The sequence below is a fragment of the Misgurnus anguillicaudatus genome, chromosome 21 (genome assembly GCF_027580225.2).
Source record: "Misgurnus anguillicaudatus chromosome 21, ASM2758022v2, whole genome shotgun sequence".
Taxonomy (NCBI): Eukaryota; Metazoa; Chordata; class Actinopteri; order Cypriniformes; family Cobitidae; genus Misgurnus; species Misgurnus anguillicaudatus.
Genome location: NC_073357.2, coordinates 44,854,114 through 44,872,214, shown reverse-complemented (window position 1 = coordinate 44,872,214; position 18,101 = coordinate 44,854,114). Strand labels below are relative to the sequence as shown.

The following is an 18,101-nucleotide window of genomic DNA, read 5'->3' as shown; positions in this document are numbered from 1 at the left end:
GAACTCCTCCCTCCCCTCTTCTGCGGTCTGATTTGTTCCTGTCCTGATGTTGTTTCATTTATCTCTTTGACAAAGTGCCTTTGAGACAGCAGTTGATAATTAATGTAGAGCAAGGGCAGAGAGCGCTTTGTCATTTCTCCAGGAAGTGTCCAGAAGAAGGAAAGGACCCATCCACTCCCTTGCAGGCCTTCATCAGCCACCGTTTGTCCCATCAATCAATTGATTTGGTATGGGCCTTCGGATGTCGGTGTGTGTGTTTGTGTGCTCGTCTCTCCTTTGTTTTTATAAGCCCATGGTGAATATGCTAATGTGAGGTCCCAGAAATAGACCGTTCTGTGCCAAGACCATGACGAGAAGGGCCTTGTTTTAGTTTCCAAATACAATACTTTTACCAGTGGTTCAGTGAATAGACTAGTCATTTTTTTATTTAAAAGCGTTTTTATTGTACTTCTGTTCAGGGCTCAGATGGAGGAAGTGGTCTGAGATCATACCAGATTAAATCACAAATCATCAATTGACGTACGCTAATGGAGAACATCCATCAACTTTCTGCCGTGCAAAAGAGACAGCCCCATGTGACAACACCCTATCCCCTGATATCACAGATATAAAGACCCCCAGACACCTATTATGCTCAGTGTCATTTTTCATACGTAAAATGTACCTAATGGACTCCCAGTGGGACTGCCCGATGCCCTGGGCTTTGGACTGTTTGCTCCAGTTTGACTATGGGTTAATTTGGTGAGGAACAAAAATTCAGACTCCAGTCCATCTGATCTTTGCTTGATCATTAATCTACATTGACCTCAAACTAATCAGTGATTGAGTCACCAGACCTCAGATTTTAAGGTTATCACTTTATGCTTATCACTGAATGTCACAGCGACATGAAGTCTGGACGTTTTCGGATTTCAACTTGCATTCCTAAAAATAAAGGTGCTTAAAAGGGTCTTCAAAGCGATAAAACAAATGAACCATTTTTGATTTCCTAAAGAACCATTTAGTCAAAGATTTTCTTTACATGTTAAAGGTACAAAAACTGTACAATTTTATGGGAAATTCAAAGAAACAAAATCCAAATTAAAATTCACAAAAATCAAAACCCAAATAATGGGAAAGAACAATGTTTTTATCTTCCCATATAAGATATCGGTTTGGCCCCAGTAATGGAGTCTGTGTCATTGTGTTTTGGCTGAGACGTGGATCATTGGCAGCACTTTCCTTTCCCGGAGGGCTGAGGTCCTATCACAGCACAAGTTAATCACAAAAGCACATTACAACCTATCACAAAATATTGCGGCAAACACACCGATAACAGGCGATTGTTCTTTTTGTATTCATAAAACAGATTTATAATTCACATTTTAATAATATAATTGATAAAATGGCACATATTAGGGTTTTATAAATTCAGCAGCAGATTAATACAGTGCAAGGATTTCATTTTTTGTATGTTTACATTGGTCTTGTTTATGTTGTAATATTATGCAAAACGTGGTATCATCATAACTTGGCATCCATCTCAACATAGCATGCATAAACTGAGATGTATGTATTAAACCATTTATTGTTCTGTTGGAAAACTGTTTTTTTTTCTATTAGATCAGCTCACGCTGGAGGAAACGTCATGTTTTATTGATGTAATCATGCAAAATTAAGATTTGAAATTGAAGCGTTGTAATATCTTCCTTTGCCCCGAGTTTGATTTCAAGCAACTGTCACATAAATGTAGCTACAGCGAAACATGCGTCTCATCATTGACCCCGGGCTGTACAGAAGCACTGCTGTGTTGGCACTAATCATTAAATCAGAGAAGAAAGAAACTCGAATGCCCAAAGACAAACGCACTGTAGGAGGTACTGCACTTGCCCTGAAATTGAACTAATGAATATTCCCTTCCCACATAATCGGGAGTAAACCTTTTGGTCAGAAGGCATTGCCGTTGAATATAGCAAATATGTCATGATTTTTGCAAATATAATATTACAGCATTCCAAGCAGCTTTGGGTGCCAAACGATTTTTACAACACATTTCATATATTTGTCTGAACAACCTTTTTGGTATTACAGTCTTTATTTTAGACACATTAAGGTGCTAGTTTGGATCAGAGACCAAAGCTTCCTGTACACTAAAACATGCTGGGTTTCTTTCAACCCAGCGTTGGGTCAAAAAGGGACAAGCCCAGCAACTGGGTTGAAATAAACTGAGAAAGTGTTTATATTTGACCAAACAATGGTTTAAAACAACCCACCAAGGGTTAAATTACAACCCAAGGGACTGGGCTCGTCCCTTATTGACCCAACGCTGAGTTGAAAATAACTAGAGTAGTTAATATTCAAGGCTAAACAATATCACGGGAGTGTGTATTGTGTTTCTAAAGTTTTGCTGATGGGTCTAAAATAAAACTGCAGGTTAAACCCCAAGAACAAAAGCAAAGTGCTTCTAAACAGGATCAGGGCATCTGGCAACACTCTGTAAGTGCCTGCTCTCTAGTGGTGATAACAGGAATAGCACAATACAAAATCATTAAAGGGATACTTCACCCAAAAATGAAAATTCTGTCCTCATTTACTCATCCTTATGTTGTTTTAAACCTGTATGAATTTTTTTCTGATGAACACAATAGAAGATATTTTGAGAAATGATGGTAAACACACAGCATATAATGTCCATTGACTTCCATAGTAGAAAATATCTTCTTTTGTGTTCATCAGAAAAAAAGAAAATGCAACATTTACAGATAAACAATTTTTCTATAGAGTTCACTTAGTGGTTACAAAAACATAAAAGAGATTGAGATTAGAATTCATTTTCACTTGGTTATTTTTACAATGTCAAATATACACACATTTTTCTTTTGGCAAACTGAAACATCCCACATCCCAAATTGATACTTCACAAAACAACTAAAAGAACATTTAGAGTACAACAATGTGCACATCAAAATATCTGGTTACAGAAAATAAACTTTACAGTGTATGATAAATCATACTCTTATTAATGATTAAATGTAATTCTGGGGAAATCTTTATGTTGTATACGAAATATTAAAAAATAAAGTTATGTGTCTTATTCTGTATTTAAAAAAATGAACACATCTAAAATTAAAAATACATTTAAAATACCAGTAATACAGCAATTATGAATAAATTAAAGTCACCAATTACTCTTAAACATTAAATCTGTTCAAGATCACATCATTTTTAAAAGTACAGAAAAATGTGCCTCAAACCTGAGCAGTGTTCTCCACTGAAAGTTACATCCAAGCTGCACTCTTAGCTAAATAATATTTCCAAAGCCATCCAAAAACAAATCTGCCTTGTCACAATGAATCATAAAAAAGGAAGGACAATTTAAAGGCAAAAATAAGATGGAGTGAAAGAATGAAAGGGAAAGTTACTGAGACACTGTAGTGTTTTTGTTGTTGTTTGTTTGTTTACCAGTGTCGGGAGTCAACCAGCTCTGGTCGTAGACTGAGTTTTTTAAGAGTTTCATAACCAACCACCATGACAATTGCTGTGGGTGTGGAGGATATGATGCGAGCAGAAAGGCCCTTGGTCATCCCCCAGAGTCCTTCCTCTCTCATCAGCTGGTTGAAGGTCTCAATGACTGATGTCCTGCCCTCCACCTACCCAAGCAAACAATGAGATATTTAGTAATTATTTAAAAAAAAAATTGGGGGGGGGGGGGGGTTAGTATAACATTCCTTATCCAAAAATCTATAAGGGACAAATTTCAGAACAACATAACAATTATCATGCTTAAAGTGACACTTTGAAGTTTTTCAACCTTCATAATATATTTTCAAGACCCTTGTGATGGTACATCGACTTAAAATAGGTTGAATGACATGTCCACCATAGCCTGACGGGGTCTGTATCGCTTTTACTCGTAGTTTTAAACTTGGGGTTTCGGGTAGTAACCCGAGCACAAAAAAAAAACTACAAAAAAATCTGCTTTATGGCATACGTCACTTTCTCCACTTCCTCAAATTCGGACCCGAGTGCACAACTATTTATTTTCCGGTTGTTTTTGTCATGGCCGAAGCAGCAACTAAGAAAAAGAAACCCAAGGTTTTGTCGGAGGAGACCAGAAAGAGAAAAGGGGAAAGTGACAGAATAAAAAGAAAGACGAGGATCAAGGACCGAATACTATTTTTTTTACGTGAATTTTACTGGAGGCTACTTGGAGAGTTTAGAGAGAGACTTATATCGCATGACATTGTGGCGCCATGGTAGCGTCATAGACCTACGACACGGCAATCCGAGTTCGATTCCCCTTTAGGGCAATTTTTTTTAAATATAATCTTTAACCAAGCGACCACCGTTACAACTGGCTTGTAAACGTGAGCTACGCGATTTGTTTGGCGTTTGATGAAAATAAAACCCATGAAATTATATTATATGACACATGCTGGAAGGCACACTTTGTGATCTAAAGAGTTGTCTTTTCCTTTGCGACAGTGCTGCGGCGCTTGTGGCCTCTAGGGGCGCTAAACGTGAAAAATACATGTCTAGCACCCCCTAGTGTCCAAAAAGTTCCATAGTGTGCCTTTAATATGCATGTGAGTAAGGACAAGCCATTACTTTTCTGCTATTTATTTTCATAAACACCTGTTCAACACACGCACGCACGCACACAGACACACATTTGCATGCAAACACCTGTCTTATGCATCACACTACACACAGACTGTTAATTGATTTGCATGCAAATTTGTTGCACTCAGGGACACATTTACACACCTACTACACGAGAGTCTCTGGTCTGATTGTGTAGTTAGTTACTGTACGCAAAGGCATTACCTGAACCCTGGCCCTGACAACATCCATAGGATTGGTGACAGTAGAGGCAGTAGCAGCTGCTAAAGGTCCAGCCATTGCCTGCAGCACTAGATGAGGGCAGTCGCTGGGAGCCATCTTAGACAACTGTTCTGTTTAGCCAATAAAAACAAAACAAGTTACATTTACATTTATGCACTTGGCAGATGCCAAAGCAACTATGGTGCATTTCAACTACAATGTAAAAAAAAGGTTATCAGCATGTGTGTTCATGGGTTCGAACCCATGACCTTTTGATTACATCTCACCTGCATAAAAGTGGTAAAATGGCCACCACACTGCACTATTGGGGATGTAGGTGAGGAGGGACGCCACGTAACCTCTGTAAAACCCACAGATGCCATCTGCAGCAAATATTTGTGCAATAATGCCTCTCGTCTGGCCAAAAGCTCCTGATGTATTGGGTTTAACTTTAAAGCGGGTCAGATGCTCCCCTTGGCCCTGCATCATGAGTTGCTGGGATATTACATCGATGGGAACAGTAATGCTCTGGGCCACCAGTGATGCCGACCCACCTGCAACTAATGACTTCAGTGTATTGTCTTTAGAATAGTTGGACACATACTTCCTCACCAGCTCATATGTGGTTATGTACGCCTGCCCTGATATAAGCGTGAACGTGTTCACCATGAAGCCTCTGTAAAGTCCTCTCAAACCTTCAGTTCTGAGAATCTTACGGAAAGCATCATAGGTCCCGGTGTAGAGAGATTTCCCCTTCTGAACCTGCAGCCTGGTGCGGATGAGCATGGCCGGGTAGACTGTGACACGGATGGCCATAGTCATGAATACTCCAAAGGAGTAAAACTTGCGCTTGTCCAGGTCCTCCCATTCTATGATCTGAATGTTCCGCTTCTGCTGCATGCTTCCAGCCTGTAGTGCCCGGCATCAATCCTGGGGCTCTAGGAAAATGACAGGGAGTTATTAAGTATTAATAAGAAAATGTATATGTTTACCTTTTTAAGTATTAATATGCAAATTAGCAAATCCCAAATATATGATAGTAGTGGCAAAAAAAAAAAAAAACCTACAAAATCTACATTCCATAAGCTGTACCATAGAAAAAACTTCAGGTTAGTATAACTTTACATACAATGACACACACAGAGAGTTTCTGTTATAACATGTAGTACTTTGCTTTCTGATCAGCATGTTACCAGTGTGATCGTTCATTATAATGTCAGACTGCTGCTTGTATACATTAGCATTCAGCCTAAACATGAGTGCTGTTAGTTCACTGTCAACACGAGACACATGCTTTTTAAAAATGTTTCACCTAATGTACAGATGAAAAATTTAATCCGACGATCATGCAAGCTTCAGCTCTTATGTAAAAACACATGCCATAAAAATGCTGTGGGCTAGTTAGCATAGCACGAGGGCTCTTGCTCTTTACCGTCTATGACACCCTGGTTACGTTTACCAGTACCAACAGATACCTTACCGTACAGCAGATGTTTCAGTTGTATTTCATACTTAGGATGACATTAGTGATATGATTGTCCAGTAAAGTATGGTATGGTAGCATTAGCTTTAACTATCCACCGGTAGCGATGGTGATGACGCTGCTAGCGTCACTCTGAACTGACCAATCACAGTTCTCTGATCTGACATGCTGTTAAAGGTTAAAGTCAAACAGAGCCATCACGCGTTCGTGCTTTTGTGCAAGTACAATACACACCTACATAAACTGTTACTTAACGGGAAACGAGGAGTGCAAGTACAATGCACACCTACATAAACTGTCACTTAACGGGAAACGAGGAGAAATGACCACAAAGTAAGTTTGAAAGCGTGTTTTTTATAGTGTGAAACGTGTCACCATGTAAAGTAGATCATTATTCAGATATCAAATGTGTTCTGAGTTTGTCACAACATAGAAAAATGTATTATTAACCACCCAATCAAACCAAGTCAATAAAATAAGTTGTCAAAGACTTGGAAAAATAGGCAAGAATCTCCCCTCTAACGCTGAGGGCGTGTCCGCTGGTGGCGCTGAAACCACGCCCTACAACCTGTGTTAGGGGCGGGGCCATGCGTGGTTGAGCCACCGGTCCGCCTTCAAAATTAAATCTCGTCCCCCTCCCCCCCCCCCCTCTTTTAAAGGACAAGTTCGGTATTTTACACTTAAAGCCCTGTTTTCAGATTGTTGTGAAATGATATTGTGTTGCAATTTATGTCTACCTTCAGTAAACTTCAAGATATTTCTGTATTGCAGAAACCTAATACAGCCACGACTCAAGAGATGCACAGATCTGTAAGTGTAGTTGGTTTTTTTTATGATTTTACTGAATCATTTTTAGCAGTAACTAAACAACATGTAGGACAATGCTGTCACCTATCACACATCACAGGGATGTTATCTGACATTTGAGTAATTTACCACATAAACAACAACCCAAATATATTGCTGCTGTTTGAATTCAGTGAAAATAAGATGCTGAGATGCTCAGTTTCAAAATGCATATTTGTGGTGAAAGTAGGCTATGTGTTGTTACAGGAAAAAGTAATTAATCCATAATTGGAATAGTCTAAGTTTGGCTGAATGTTCCAGACACTGTTTGCATTTAGTGCACTACACAACAGTCTATTGAAATGTGTCTGTTACATCTTGCAGTCATTCTTCTGATGAGTGAATTTGTTGTATTGTGTAGACCATGAGACGCAAATCTCCTGCCGAAGATGCTATAAAATCATCTGGTTTCACAAGCTCAAATCCCAGGCAGAAAAATGTTCTTGTAAGGAGAGATGGAAAAGAAAAAAAAAAATGAGAGAGAAAAATCTTATTGGAAAAATTGGCAACTTCCACAAACACTAAAGTGCATATGATTATACATATATTATACTAATTATACCAATGTATGCTGATGTGCCTTGTTGAGAATATCTTAAAAGGTAGTTGATTGTAATATAAGTTTGAGAACCACTGGTCTAATCAGATTCAATGAATTATGCTAAGCTATGCTAGAAGTGCTAGCGCCAGACCCGGAGATCAGCTGAATGGATTCCAAAACGGTAAAACTCAATTGGAGCTGGAAAATAAGCCTATTATTAAAAAGTTAGTGTCCCTTTAAGTCGAATAATTCAAGGGTTTTACATTTCCAAACAAATCAAAGCAAACAGACTAATTGATGTTGCTTAATTGTCATACACAGAGCTTATTCTGAACTTACATGCATCTGGCCTGCTCTTCATGAACCACACAAAGACATGATTGATCTTCAGTTTCTCTTCTGCAAACTCCAAAACACTGGTGAGTCTTCAGGTGAAAAGGACCAAAGTATGTAAAGGAAAACACACACACCCAACACACTTCTATCAGTATCTCCATAAATAAAATGTATGGCTATAGCCTATATAAGGAATTTGCCCTTGAGATAGAGTCAGAATGGAGAAAATACTGTAGTTATGCAAGACCTTTTAGGTCAGGCGTAGAAAGCTATGAAACATTCATAACTTTTCTTAATGTGACAGAAGTGGGGCTCAGTGATCCATTTACACAGTGCAGTCTTCATGCACGTCTCATGGCATGAAACTATTTTAAGAATTGTACAAATTGTACAAATAATTTTTTTGCTCCAGACTTTTCACATTAGTAAGTCGTTTAGATACATTTTTCAAATTTCTGCCATACAAAAGTTAATTTTAGCAGTATGCTTTCAAAACACAGGTCTTAGATCAAATAATGTCACATACCCTTCTTTTGTGCCTTTGAGAAGTTCTCCATTTGCTATACCAACAGAAAGGCTGTGGCCAGAGAGCAACGTCTGCATGCTCCATGATAACTGATCATTTAGCTGGTACTTAAAGTGCAGAACAGATGATCCACTGTCAAGTGAGGTCACCTTTTTCACAGTTAACTTTCCAACCTGCAATAAATAAAATACCAAGACACCAAACACCAAGTAAATAGCGTGGACCAGGAATTTTCAAACTGTGAGGTGGACAGTGGGATAGGGTGGGTTGAAAAAAAATCACTTGGTTGTGGCAGTGAATGACACAAAAACATTTTGTCATATAAATGGCAATGTTTTTGATATCAGGTATTTTGGGATTGCAATTAAACATACATTTAATTCATACAATGACAATGAAAATACTCTCTTCTAAAAGAGAACTAATTTCATTTTGTAGATATATTTTCTCTGCATATTTTCATTAAACCCTTGGCGTGAACCACAAAAGCATTATGTTAAAATAATAATATCTTGAATATGGTTTTAGCCTTACTTTGTAAAGGATTACATCTTGAGTCTGATCTGTGGCTGTCTCTTGCCCAGCTGTGAGGATCCTCTGTGATGCAGGGGCATCAGGAACACCACAGAGGCCCGGGTACCCCCTGCCTGATCCAGTTCAGCACACATGCTGAATCCAAAAGTACAGTGCTGCACAGACACAGGAGAACAGAGAGCTGCTACAACACTGACATTTTTAAGAAATGTCTTATTGCCAATCTTCTAGAAAGGGTCACAGACTTGAACTTTGAGGTTAATATAATATCCAAGAAATTCATAATGAGACACAGCAAGACTTTTTTCAAAATTACTTACAGTGCATTTAAGCTATACATTTTATATGTTACCTGGGAATTGAATCCACAACCTTTGCTTCATCAATTGTGTTATAGGAACACCTATTTCTGCACAGATCAAACCGTTTGTGAGCCTCATTCCCTTCCATAGTATTCTTTTTCCTACTATGAAAGTAAATGGGGCTCACGAACGGTTGGTTATAAACATTCCTCAAAATATCTTCCTTCGTGTTCATCAAAACAAAGAAATTTATACAGGTTTGTAACAACACGAGAGTGAGTAAATGAGGACAGATTTTTCTTTGGTTAAACTATCCCTTTAATTTAATTTTGTTTTTGTTAATGTTAGTAGTTGTTCTTGTTAGTTCACTGTACATAAACTAATGTTGCATAAAAACACACCTTTTGGTTTAAAAAAAATTAATGCTCCAATGAATATGAGCTAAGACCAATAAATGCTGTAATTGTTAGTCAATGTTAGCTAAAGCATTGCAAAGTAATGTTAACAAATAATACAATAATGTAAAATGTTTGCCGTTTATTTATTATTTCAATAAGCTTTTAATTCTGCAATGCATAGACGCCCCGCAGTAAACGTTGTCTCTTTGGTTGCGTAACATAACAGTACAGTGAGTGAACGACGCGCGCGCGCAATTGTGTAACTGCTTGACACTGTGCTTAATCTGAAACTTTATGGTGGTGCGTAAAACAGAATGAAAACAAAAATCAGATGATTTAATGGTAGAGTAAATAACACAAGGGCAAATCTTATGTGTACGATGTGTGCAAGGGCGGCTGATCAACTGTAGCCTATACTGTACCGCGAAACAACAACAAGTACATCGTGTTCAGCTCTGCTAGCACAAATACACCGTCACTCACGACTAGGGAACACGATGGTAACATCACGGATTGTATAGGGAGGATGCTGGGTAGGGTAGTTTGCTTTATGTGATGGATTTGCCGTGAATGTAAACTTGCATAATAATTTGTCTTAAACCCACATTACATTTTATCGTTGCATCGTTCGGTGGAGTTGCCAAAAGATAGCTAAGTTCAGATGTATATGGATGCATTAATGCGCATATTTCCTTTAGATCGTAATATTTTATTATTATATTATATTTAGGCTAATAATATGCTTATGCATTTATTACATTTTTGCTTGAGTCTCAATAATCGATAGTAATCGAGTCTAGGCTATGTCGTGGACTGTTTCGAAATAATGTCCATTAAACACCAACTAACCTGAATAAAAACAACAACAATTTGGATTTTACTCACCTTGCTTTTGTGTTGATCATATTGTTTCTTATCGATTTGTTGCTTGTAAAGTAGTCTGTGTAGTGCGCACTTGTCATTCTGTAGTTACTGCGTCCTCGCGAATGAATCAAGTGAGTCTATCACTTCAGTAAGTTACAGCATCAGCATCAATGCTCATGTTTGTTCACTGATGGGAGGAGGTATCTGGATAGTGAACAAAAAAATATTTTTTAAACAACGCTTAAATATAACGTGATATCCAGTCCAAATGTTTAATAGCTCATCTCGAGTAGGCTAGGATATAGTTGTTGTGACTGATGGGATCTGAAATCGGTCATTTATATTATATCACGTAAATACATCAGGACTGCTTTATATATTAAAATATTAAAATTAAAATATTATTTTAACAAGATTATTCTCCAAATACAAGGTTGCTACTAAACACTGTTCACTTTTAAAATGAGAACTAGTCTATTATGTAATGCGTAAAATCAGCAGCAGAGGGTACTATAATCCCAGTATCTCCATTCTGTTATTTATAGATGTTGGAAGCAAATCTAACTCCCATTCATTCTTTTCTTTCAAGTCTTTTCTTGTATGCATTTAGTCATATAATATAATTGACTACAAATGGGTGTTACTGTAGCTCAGTTGGTAGCACATTGCATTGTCAGAGCAAAGGCTTACTCATAAAAATCTAAATTTTAAGTCATTTTTTATAAGAACGTCTGCCAAATGCTTGTTGTCTATAAATTTTTTCATACTTATTTTCATACATACAAGCCTATTATTTAAAAAATGTAAATTGATTGTTTTTTTATCAGAATACAATTATAGAAATTAAAGAAACTCGGTAACCATACAGCCAAATATATCAAATTACTTATTGTATTAAATTGAACCTTAATGCAAGACTAGACATTTTGGATACAAAAAGAGCCAATAAGAAAATAAACAAAATACTAAATAAAAAGATAAGAAAAAAATGTGTTAATGATATTTTAGTGTATGTATACAGATACGCTTTTATCTTCCAAATGGAAGTCCTCAACAAGTAAACAAGCAAATATGCTGAGGGAATGTTTTTATTGTTTGGATATGCGTGGGCAGGCAATTAAGGGTAGAGGTTTAAAAAGGGAGAGCGCTTAGTAAAGCTGGGCTGCATAGCTTTACTTTCTTAAAAATGACATGCTACAGAAAACAAATAAACACATGAATTTGGTGATTAAATGCTTTTGGCATCAGAACAAAACCTTGCCTAATATATCAAAATAATTGTATAAAATGACTCAAAATGATATGACTCCAGAAATGACTCAACCGAAAAACATGATCCTGCTGCTCAGTAAGAAAGTCTCTTGGCAGTGCAGACTGGCCTCCCTCACTTTGCTTCATTAGATAAAGATTCATAAAGCGGAGGCTGGTCATTTGCACGGCCGGGTCTAAGGGGAGGGTTGTCTAATCTTCCTCAGTACAAACATGACTCTGGAAGGTTGTGGTATGCCTCTGCTGTGGGGGCTGCAGAGGGTCAGACTGAGGCCAAGGCAGGTGGTATACATCAGCCAAGGAGTGACATCGTTACCCCCACTACCCTCTAAACATTCGGATGTACTGCCAGCTGAGCAGGATCAGGGGTAGAGAATATGGCTTTATTTATATATTTACACACATATATAACAACAGAGCATATTTATATATATTAACATAGTCTTTAAAATGTTTATAAAGTTAAACCAAACTATACCTGTACTAAAGAATACTGTACTAAATATGAGGAGTTCGACTGTGCGACTGACATGCTTTCTAGTAAATGAAAATTTTTTCATCAGGCTCTTATGTTTAGCTTCAGTAATTTCACTTTAATGGCAATAAAAAGATTATTAGTCAGTAATTGAAATGCTTTATTTTCACAAATATCATTTTAGTCATTTAATTTCGCTGCAAAAGCTTTTTTGGCAAAAAAACATTGCAAATAATGAAAGTCACAATGTAAAAATGAAGAAACTGAACCACACATTAGGGGGCGCTGTGATCCATGTCACTGCCATGCTCAGGTTGTATTCCGGTTTATGTACTCACAAGGGGGACCCTAGTTTGAATGTGATCCACACCGATTTGTGTGACATAATTCATCTAGTTTGTCTTCTGTGCAAAGCGGTGTTGCTGTATGGCTTGAGGCCAGGATTTGGCAGATTTTTTATAAAAATACGTTCCCGAGAGCATTCGTTTAAAGGAAAACACCACCGTTTTTCAATATTTTACTATGTTCTTACCTCAACTTAGAAGAATTAATACATCCCTATCTTTTTTCAATGCGTGTCGTGAATGTGTTAGCATTTAGCATAGCCCCATTCATTCCTTAGGATCCAAACAGGGATGAATTTAGAAGCCACCAAACACTTCCATGTTTTCCCTATTTTAAAGACTGTTACATAAGAAGTTACACGAGTAAGTATGGTTACTGACCAGAGGTCAGAGCGCTGCAAACTAAGTGCTCTTCCGCCATACAATATAGTTCTCATTTTTAGCCACAAAAGTTTTATTTTGTGCCACCATATTTACTCGTGTAACTACTCATGTAACAGTCTTTGAATACACAAGCGTGGAGGTGTTGTTGGGTGGCTTCTGAGTTCATCCCTGTTTGGATCCCGGGGAGTTAATGGGTCTAGGCTAAATGCTAACACATTCATGACACACTGTACAAAGATTAAGCGCACGCATTGAAAAAAGATAGGGATGTATTAATTTGTCTAAGTTGAGGTAAGAATATAGTAAAATATTAAAAACAGTGGTGTTTTCCTTTAATATCATTATCAAATTTTTTGACAAAGGTGGCGTTTTGCGGCTTTTGCATTTGAGCATATTTTCAACACAACTGAGACCATATATCTTATAAAAACAAGTTTAAATTGATTAACCTAATTTGATAAGTAAAACATAGATATTACATACTGAACACATAATTATTTGCAGTATACAGCCCTACTGAAAAATCCAGCAGAGACCAGAGTAAACTGGTAGCTGGTTTTAGCTGGTTTAAGGTGGCAGTACCTGGCAAAGCTGGTCAAGCTGGTGGGTCAGCTGGTCTTCCAGCATGACCAGCGAAGTCCAGCTAGACCAGCTTAAAAAGTGGCCAAAACACAGCTAGACCAGCTTGCTACACCAGCAAAACCAGCTAAAACCAAGTTGGGAGACCTAGATAAAACCAGCTCACCAGCTTATACTGGTCTTAGCTGGATTTTTCAGTAGGGAGGTATGAATTGTATATAGCAATATGTTTTTCATTAAGATAACAAGCATGATGGAAACAAACTGTAGAGATGGCAGTGTAGCTGAACTCTTTATGTTTTGTAGCACTGAGCATTGAATCTATAGCAACCATCATCTGATACTAACAATAGCTACTGTAAAATCCATTACATAAGCAAATGTTTTTGTGAAGTGATAAAACAGCCCCCCTTTATCAGAAATATGACCAGGCTAAAGTCTCATAATCTGAGAAAACAATCATCAAGTTTGATTTCAACCATTAATTTCACTCTTCGACATGACTTTACTCTGCAAGATTATTATTATTTTAAATGAGATTTTTGCTGCATGATCTGAGCAAGCAGCTGTCTTCCTGGCTGTATATTGATGTCAATAGGCCTTTTGTCTTTAATCTGAATCCTACTACTCCACACACACTGTGTCCACTTCTCTGGGCATAACTGTTTCCCATATTATGTAAACAACAAAGGGTGAGTGAGGTTTTGTTTAAAAAACTTTTACCTATCGCAGCTTCAGGCTGTACGGCTGAGTCAACAGAGTTTTATACGAGTTTGTAGTTTCAGACCTGCCATGCAATAATCACATTTTTGATCTCATGCATGTACGGTTACATTTACGCTACTTACTTTATCATCCCATATGGCCTCATTTCTTTAAAAGTGGCAGAGAGAGCACAGCATGGTGCGTCTGAATAATGCAAACTGTACCATCCACTGAAGTCCAGAGAGAGCGTCGTGCAGTTGTGGAAAGAAACAGGGGCTGACAACCCTATGTGCAAAAGGGAGGGTCATTATGAAATATTCATCTGTCTTAGAGGTTGAGAATTTAGTAGATGTGATGGACAGCTGTGTAATGCCCAGGCCCTCTTGCTGGTGTGTTTAAAAGTGCACGTGATTGTCTCCTGTCTACCACGATGTTAACATAAAGAGAGACTGATGTTATGAAGATGCCGATAATAGGATGTTCAGTCAGCTTTAGGGGAAAAATGTCTTCCGGTTGCATTTTAAAATGAAATTATTTGCAACACAGTAAAATAATAGTAAAGCATAGTCTGACACAGAAGTCCAGATATATTTATTGGATTATGTATGATAAAGACAGACCCTTTCTGCCATACCTTGAGAAGGTAAATCTTAACAGATGCATACACACTGGTCCACTTAAGCGCCATCATGCATGCCCCTTATCCAGCCCTTAACAGCTCCATGCCTCACTGCATCACTCCCCGACTCGTGTTTAATATTTGATGAGATCAGTTCCCCTTGAATGGTTTTTGTGTTTCTTTACTTCTACTTTAAAGTACTTTGAATAATGTTTAAAATTGCTATATGAAGTTATGCTTGCGCCATCATAAAGTAGGTCTTATGCTTGTGCTTCATGTTAATAACAAAAACCAAAAAGTTTTTTTTACCAAAATGTTGTTTTAGTGCACTCAAAGAAAATAACATATAAAACATTGATATACTAATGAAGTGGTATAAACAAATTTGATAACAAATTGTGTGTGAGGTATTCAGTACAATATTACACAATGTTAAATGCAGCATTTTCAGAGAGTTTAATATTTTTTTTCATAATCTCTTCTATTTGGATCATCTGAATAATCAGTAGCTCATATTTGCTTCTCTCAATGTGAACCAAACCCAATTATTTAAGATCGAGCACTAAAGAGCCTCGTTGGGAATTTGTTGTAATTTGTCCCATTTGGCAAATAACATAGGCAGAAGGAACAGAGCCAACATTTTAGTTCCCATCCAGTTTTCAGAGTTTTGCTATTTCAAGCCTTGTTTTTACCCTATACATGGTCTTGATGGGACTTTCCTTACATTTTAAGAACAGCTATGGGAGACAACAGTTTGGCTGGGATTACATTGCCTAAATGCATGGAATGTTTATGTAAGACACTGTCAAAACTCCATGGAGTTCAGATCCTAATTTGTCTCTATGGGAATGTGTTGCCCTTTGTTTTAACAGCATAACCTTTTATGTGCATTTTCCAGATTTAAACAGGAAACAAGGGATCACTTGTGAAAATATGAGGGAGGACATACAATTAATTCGATTTTGAATCAAAAATATGTTGATGTTTGTCTTTTAGCATGTAATCATGCATCTTTTGGGTATGAATATGAATGTAAAAAATAGTGTTCGTCTTCATTGAAAAGTTTCTTTTTATAGAACAGACAGATGATAGATGGTAGAGGAAATTATAGCTTAACACTGGATCTTTTGTCAACATTGTCTTCTTGACAGTTCAAGTGCATACTGATACAAGAGAAAGCTAAATGGGCCATGCTAATATTATTTGGTCATACTGTATGGTTGCATTGCTGAAAGAGGCCGTAAGAGGTAAACAGGAAAGGACTTGCATTACTCACCATAATCATTGAGTGTTTTTTTCAACTCTGTATCAACAATTATCCCAGAGATTTTATGGCAATGGCTTGTTTTCATAGTGGTGTAAATGTCCCTGACCATGAGGCAATGAACTGTGGTGACTGTCATTTTATGGCTGATGACACACAAACACCAAACACCTCCAACACAGAGCGAGAGTGTTTCTTGAGGTTGGGAACTGTTCAAATCCCAACTGGGCATTGGGCTAATGTTACAAAGAGGAGACTTGGTGACCGCTGTTTGTGTCTACTGGCTATTTAGTCGTGGACTGGTGACAGCTCTATAGCCATTTTAGAGACGAGAAATATTTTTGGGTGAACATCGGGCTCGTCTTTGTAAAATCTATGTGTGAAATTTTGTGCCTACGAGGCCTTAAAGTGGATGCACGGAACAAACATGCAAAATACAATTCACAATTGCAAAAACTTCTGATCTGGTCTAATCTAGAATCAGCAATTAAAGTGATCCAATCTTTTGAAAAATAGTTTATTTCCAGTAACACGGTGATATGTGTCTTGAACTTCACCTTTGAGCTGAAAGAGGGAAGGCTTGAGTAAATGGTGGATCCGCAGCGAGGCACAGAGGACACACGGAACACAAGCTAAGTGCTGCTTTGCTCCCTGACACTGATGTGATGGGACGGGACCAGGGAGGCGTGAGGAGGAGGAGTATGGATCGAGGTGGCTTTGGGACAATGGAGCTGCTCTTCTCCAATAAAACGTGAAGGCCTCATCACAGGATTCTGGCCCAACTGTACAGCCTTTGTGTCAGAGTTTTACCCGAGAAATAAAAGGGAGCTCGCATGAACAAATTACGGAAAAATCACTTGTGTAAGAACAAGCTGTACGTCACTATAACTATCGTCTTTAAAATTTTAACAATGAGTAAAGAGCTTCTCACACAAAAAATATGGTCCTTATAGCTGTCATTGGGACAGTTCGCTTTAAAAAGATCATAGTAAAAGATAATAGTACAAAAGATATTTACTACTCTACTAAAAAATCCAGCATAAGCTGGTTTTAGCTGGTCTCCATCTTGGTTTTAGCTGGTTTTGCTGGTGTAGCAAGCTGGTTTTGCTGGTGTAGCAAGCTGGTCTAGCTGTATTTTGGTCACTTTTTAAGCTGGTCTAGCTGGTCTTAGCTGGTCAGGCTGGAAGACCAGCTGGCCCACCAGCATGACCAGCTTTGTCAGACTGGGAAGACCAGCGTAAACCACCTTAAACTGTTAAGCGTCACCGTCCCGAATACGGGACACCTAAGTTTGCATTAATATTGTTCATGTAAATTTTAATCCATCACTACAAACTATATATCGTTGGAAAGGTCTAAGCCTCCAGAATAGACATTTCAACAGTGTTTTATAAAATAAATTATGTAGAGAGAGTAATTGATTCATTTATGAAGAGAGTGTGCCTCAAAACATTTATTTTCTGCTAAATGTTACTGTCCCACCAGCAGGACGCCTATATTTACTTCAATGTTTGCATATGAATTCTTATCTAATCATGACAAACTGTATTTTGTTTGAAAGCTCCAAAAGTGTAGATTTAACTCAATAGGGTGGGGTGACGCTTAAAAGGTTAAACCAGCTAAAACCAGCTACCAGCTTATGCTGGTCTTAGCTGGATTTTTCAGTAGGGTAGGTATAGATATGCATACATTTTGTATTAATATGTACTTTTGAGGTACCAATATGCACTCTCTGGTACCAATATGTACCTCTCAGGTAGGCATGGGCCGGTATAAGATTCTGGCAGTATAATAACCTCTAGCAAAAATACCACGGTTTCACAGTGTTG

The 18,101-nt window shown here is 37.7% G+C and overlaps 2 protein-coding genes and 1 long non-coding RNA gene across 4 annotated transcripts; 1 reads left to right on the top strand and 2 right to left on the bottom strand.

Moving 5' to 3' along the window:
- Positions 1-2,734: 2,734 nt before the first annotated feature.
- slc25a44b (solute carrier family 25 member 44b) lies at positions 2,735-6,910 on the bottom strand. Its single transcript, XM_055208692.2, has 4 exons — positions 6,284-6,910; positions 5,091-5,741; positions 4,807-4,934; positions 2,735-3,629 (listed from the first exon to the last, which is right to left on the bottom strand). The coding sequence occupies exons 2-4, from the start codon at positions 5,701-5,703 to the stop codon at positions 3,438-3,440; spliced, it is 933 nt and encodes a 310-aa protein (XP_055064667.1). The 5' UTR covers positions 5,704-5,741; positions 6,284-6,910; the 3' UTR covers positions 2,735-3,437.
- LOC141352967 (uncharacterized) lies at positions 6,483-10,313 on the top strand. Of its 2 annotated transcripts, none has more exons than XR_012360022.1 (3): positions 6,483-6,619; positions 7,995-8,092; positions 9,120-10,313. It is a non-coding gene; the product is annotated as an uncharacterized lncRNA (long non-coding RNA). The 2 variants fall into 2 exon arrangements; XR_012360021.1 differs by lacking the exon at positions 6,483-6,619 and adding an exon at positions 6,964-7,096.
- On the bottom strand, positions 7,096-10,908 carry oaz2b (ornithine decarboxylase antizyme 2b). Its single transcript, XM_073859213.1, is given in 6 exon segments — positions 7,096-7,590; positions 8,016-8,098; positions 8,536-8,708; positions 9,070-9,150; positions 9,152-9,224; positions 10,655-10,908. Coding segments are annotated over 6 exon segments (621 nt in total). The 5' UTR covers positions 10,732-10,908; the 3' UTR covers positions 7,096-7,456.
- Between the last annotated feature and the right edge of the window lie 7,193 nt (positions 10,909-18,101).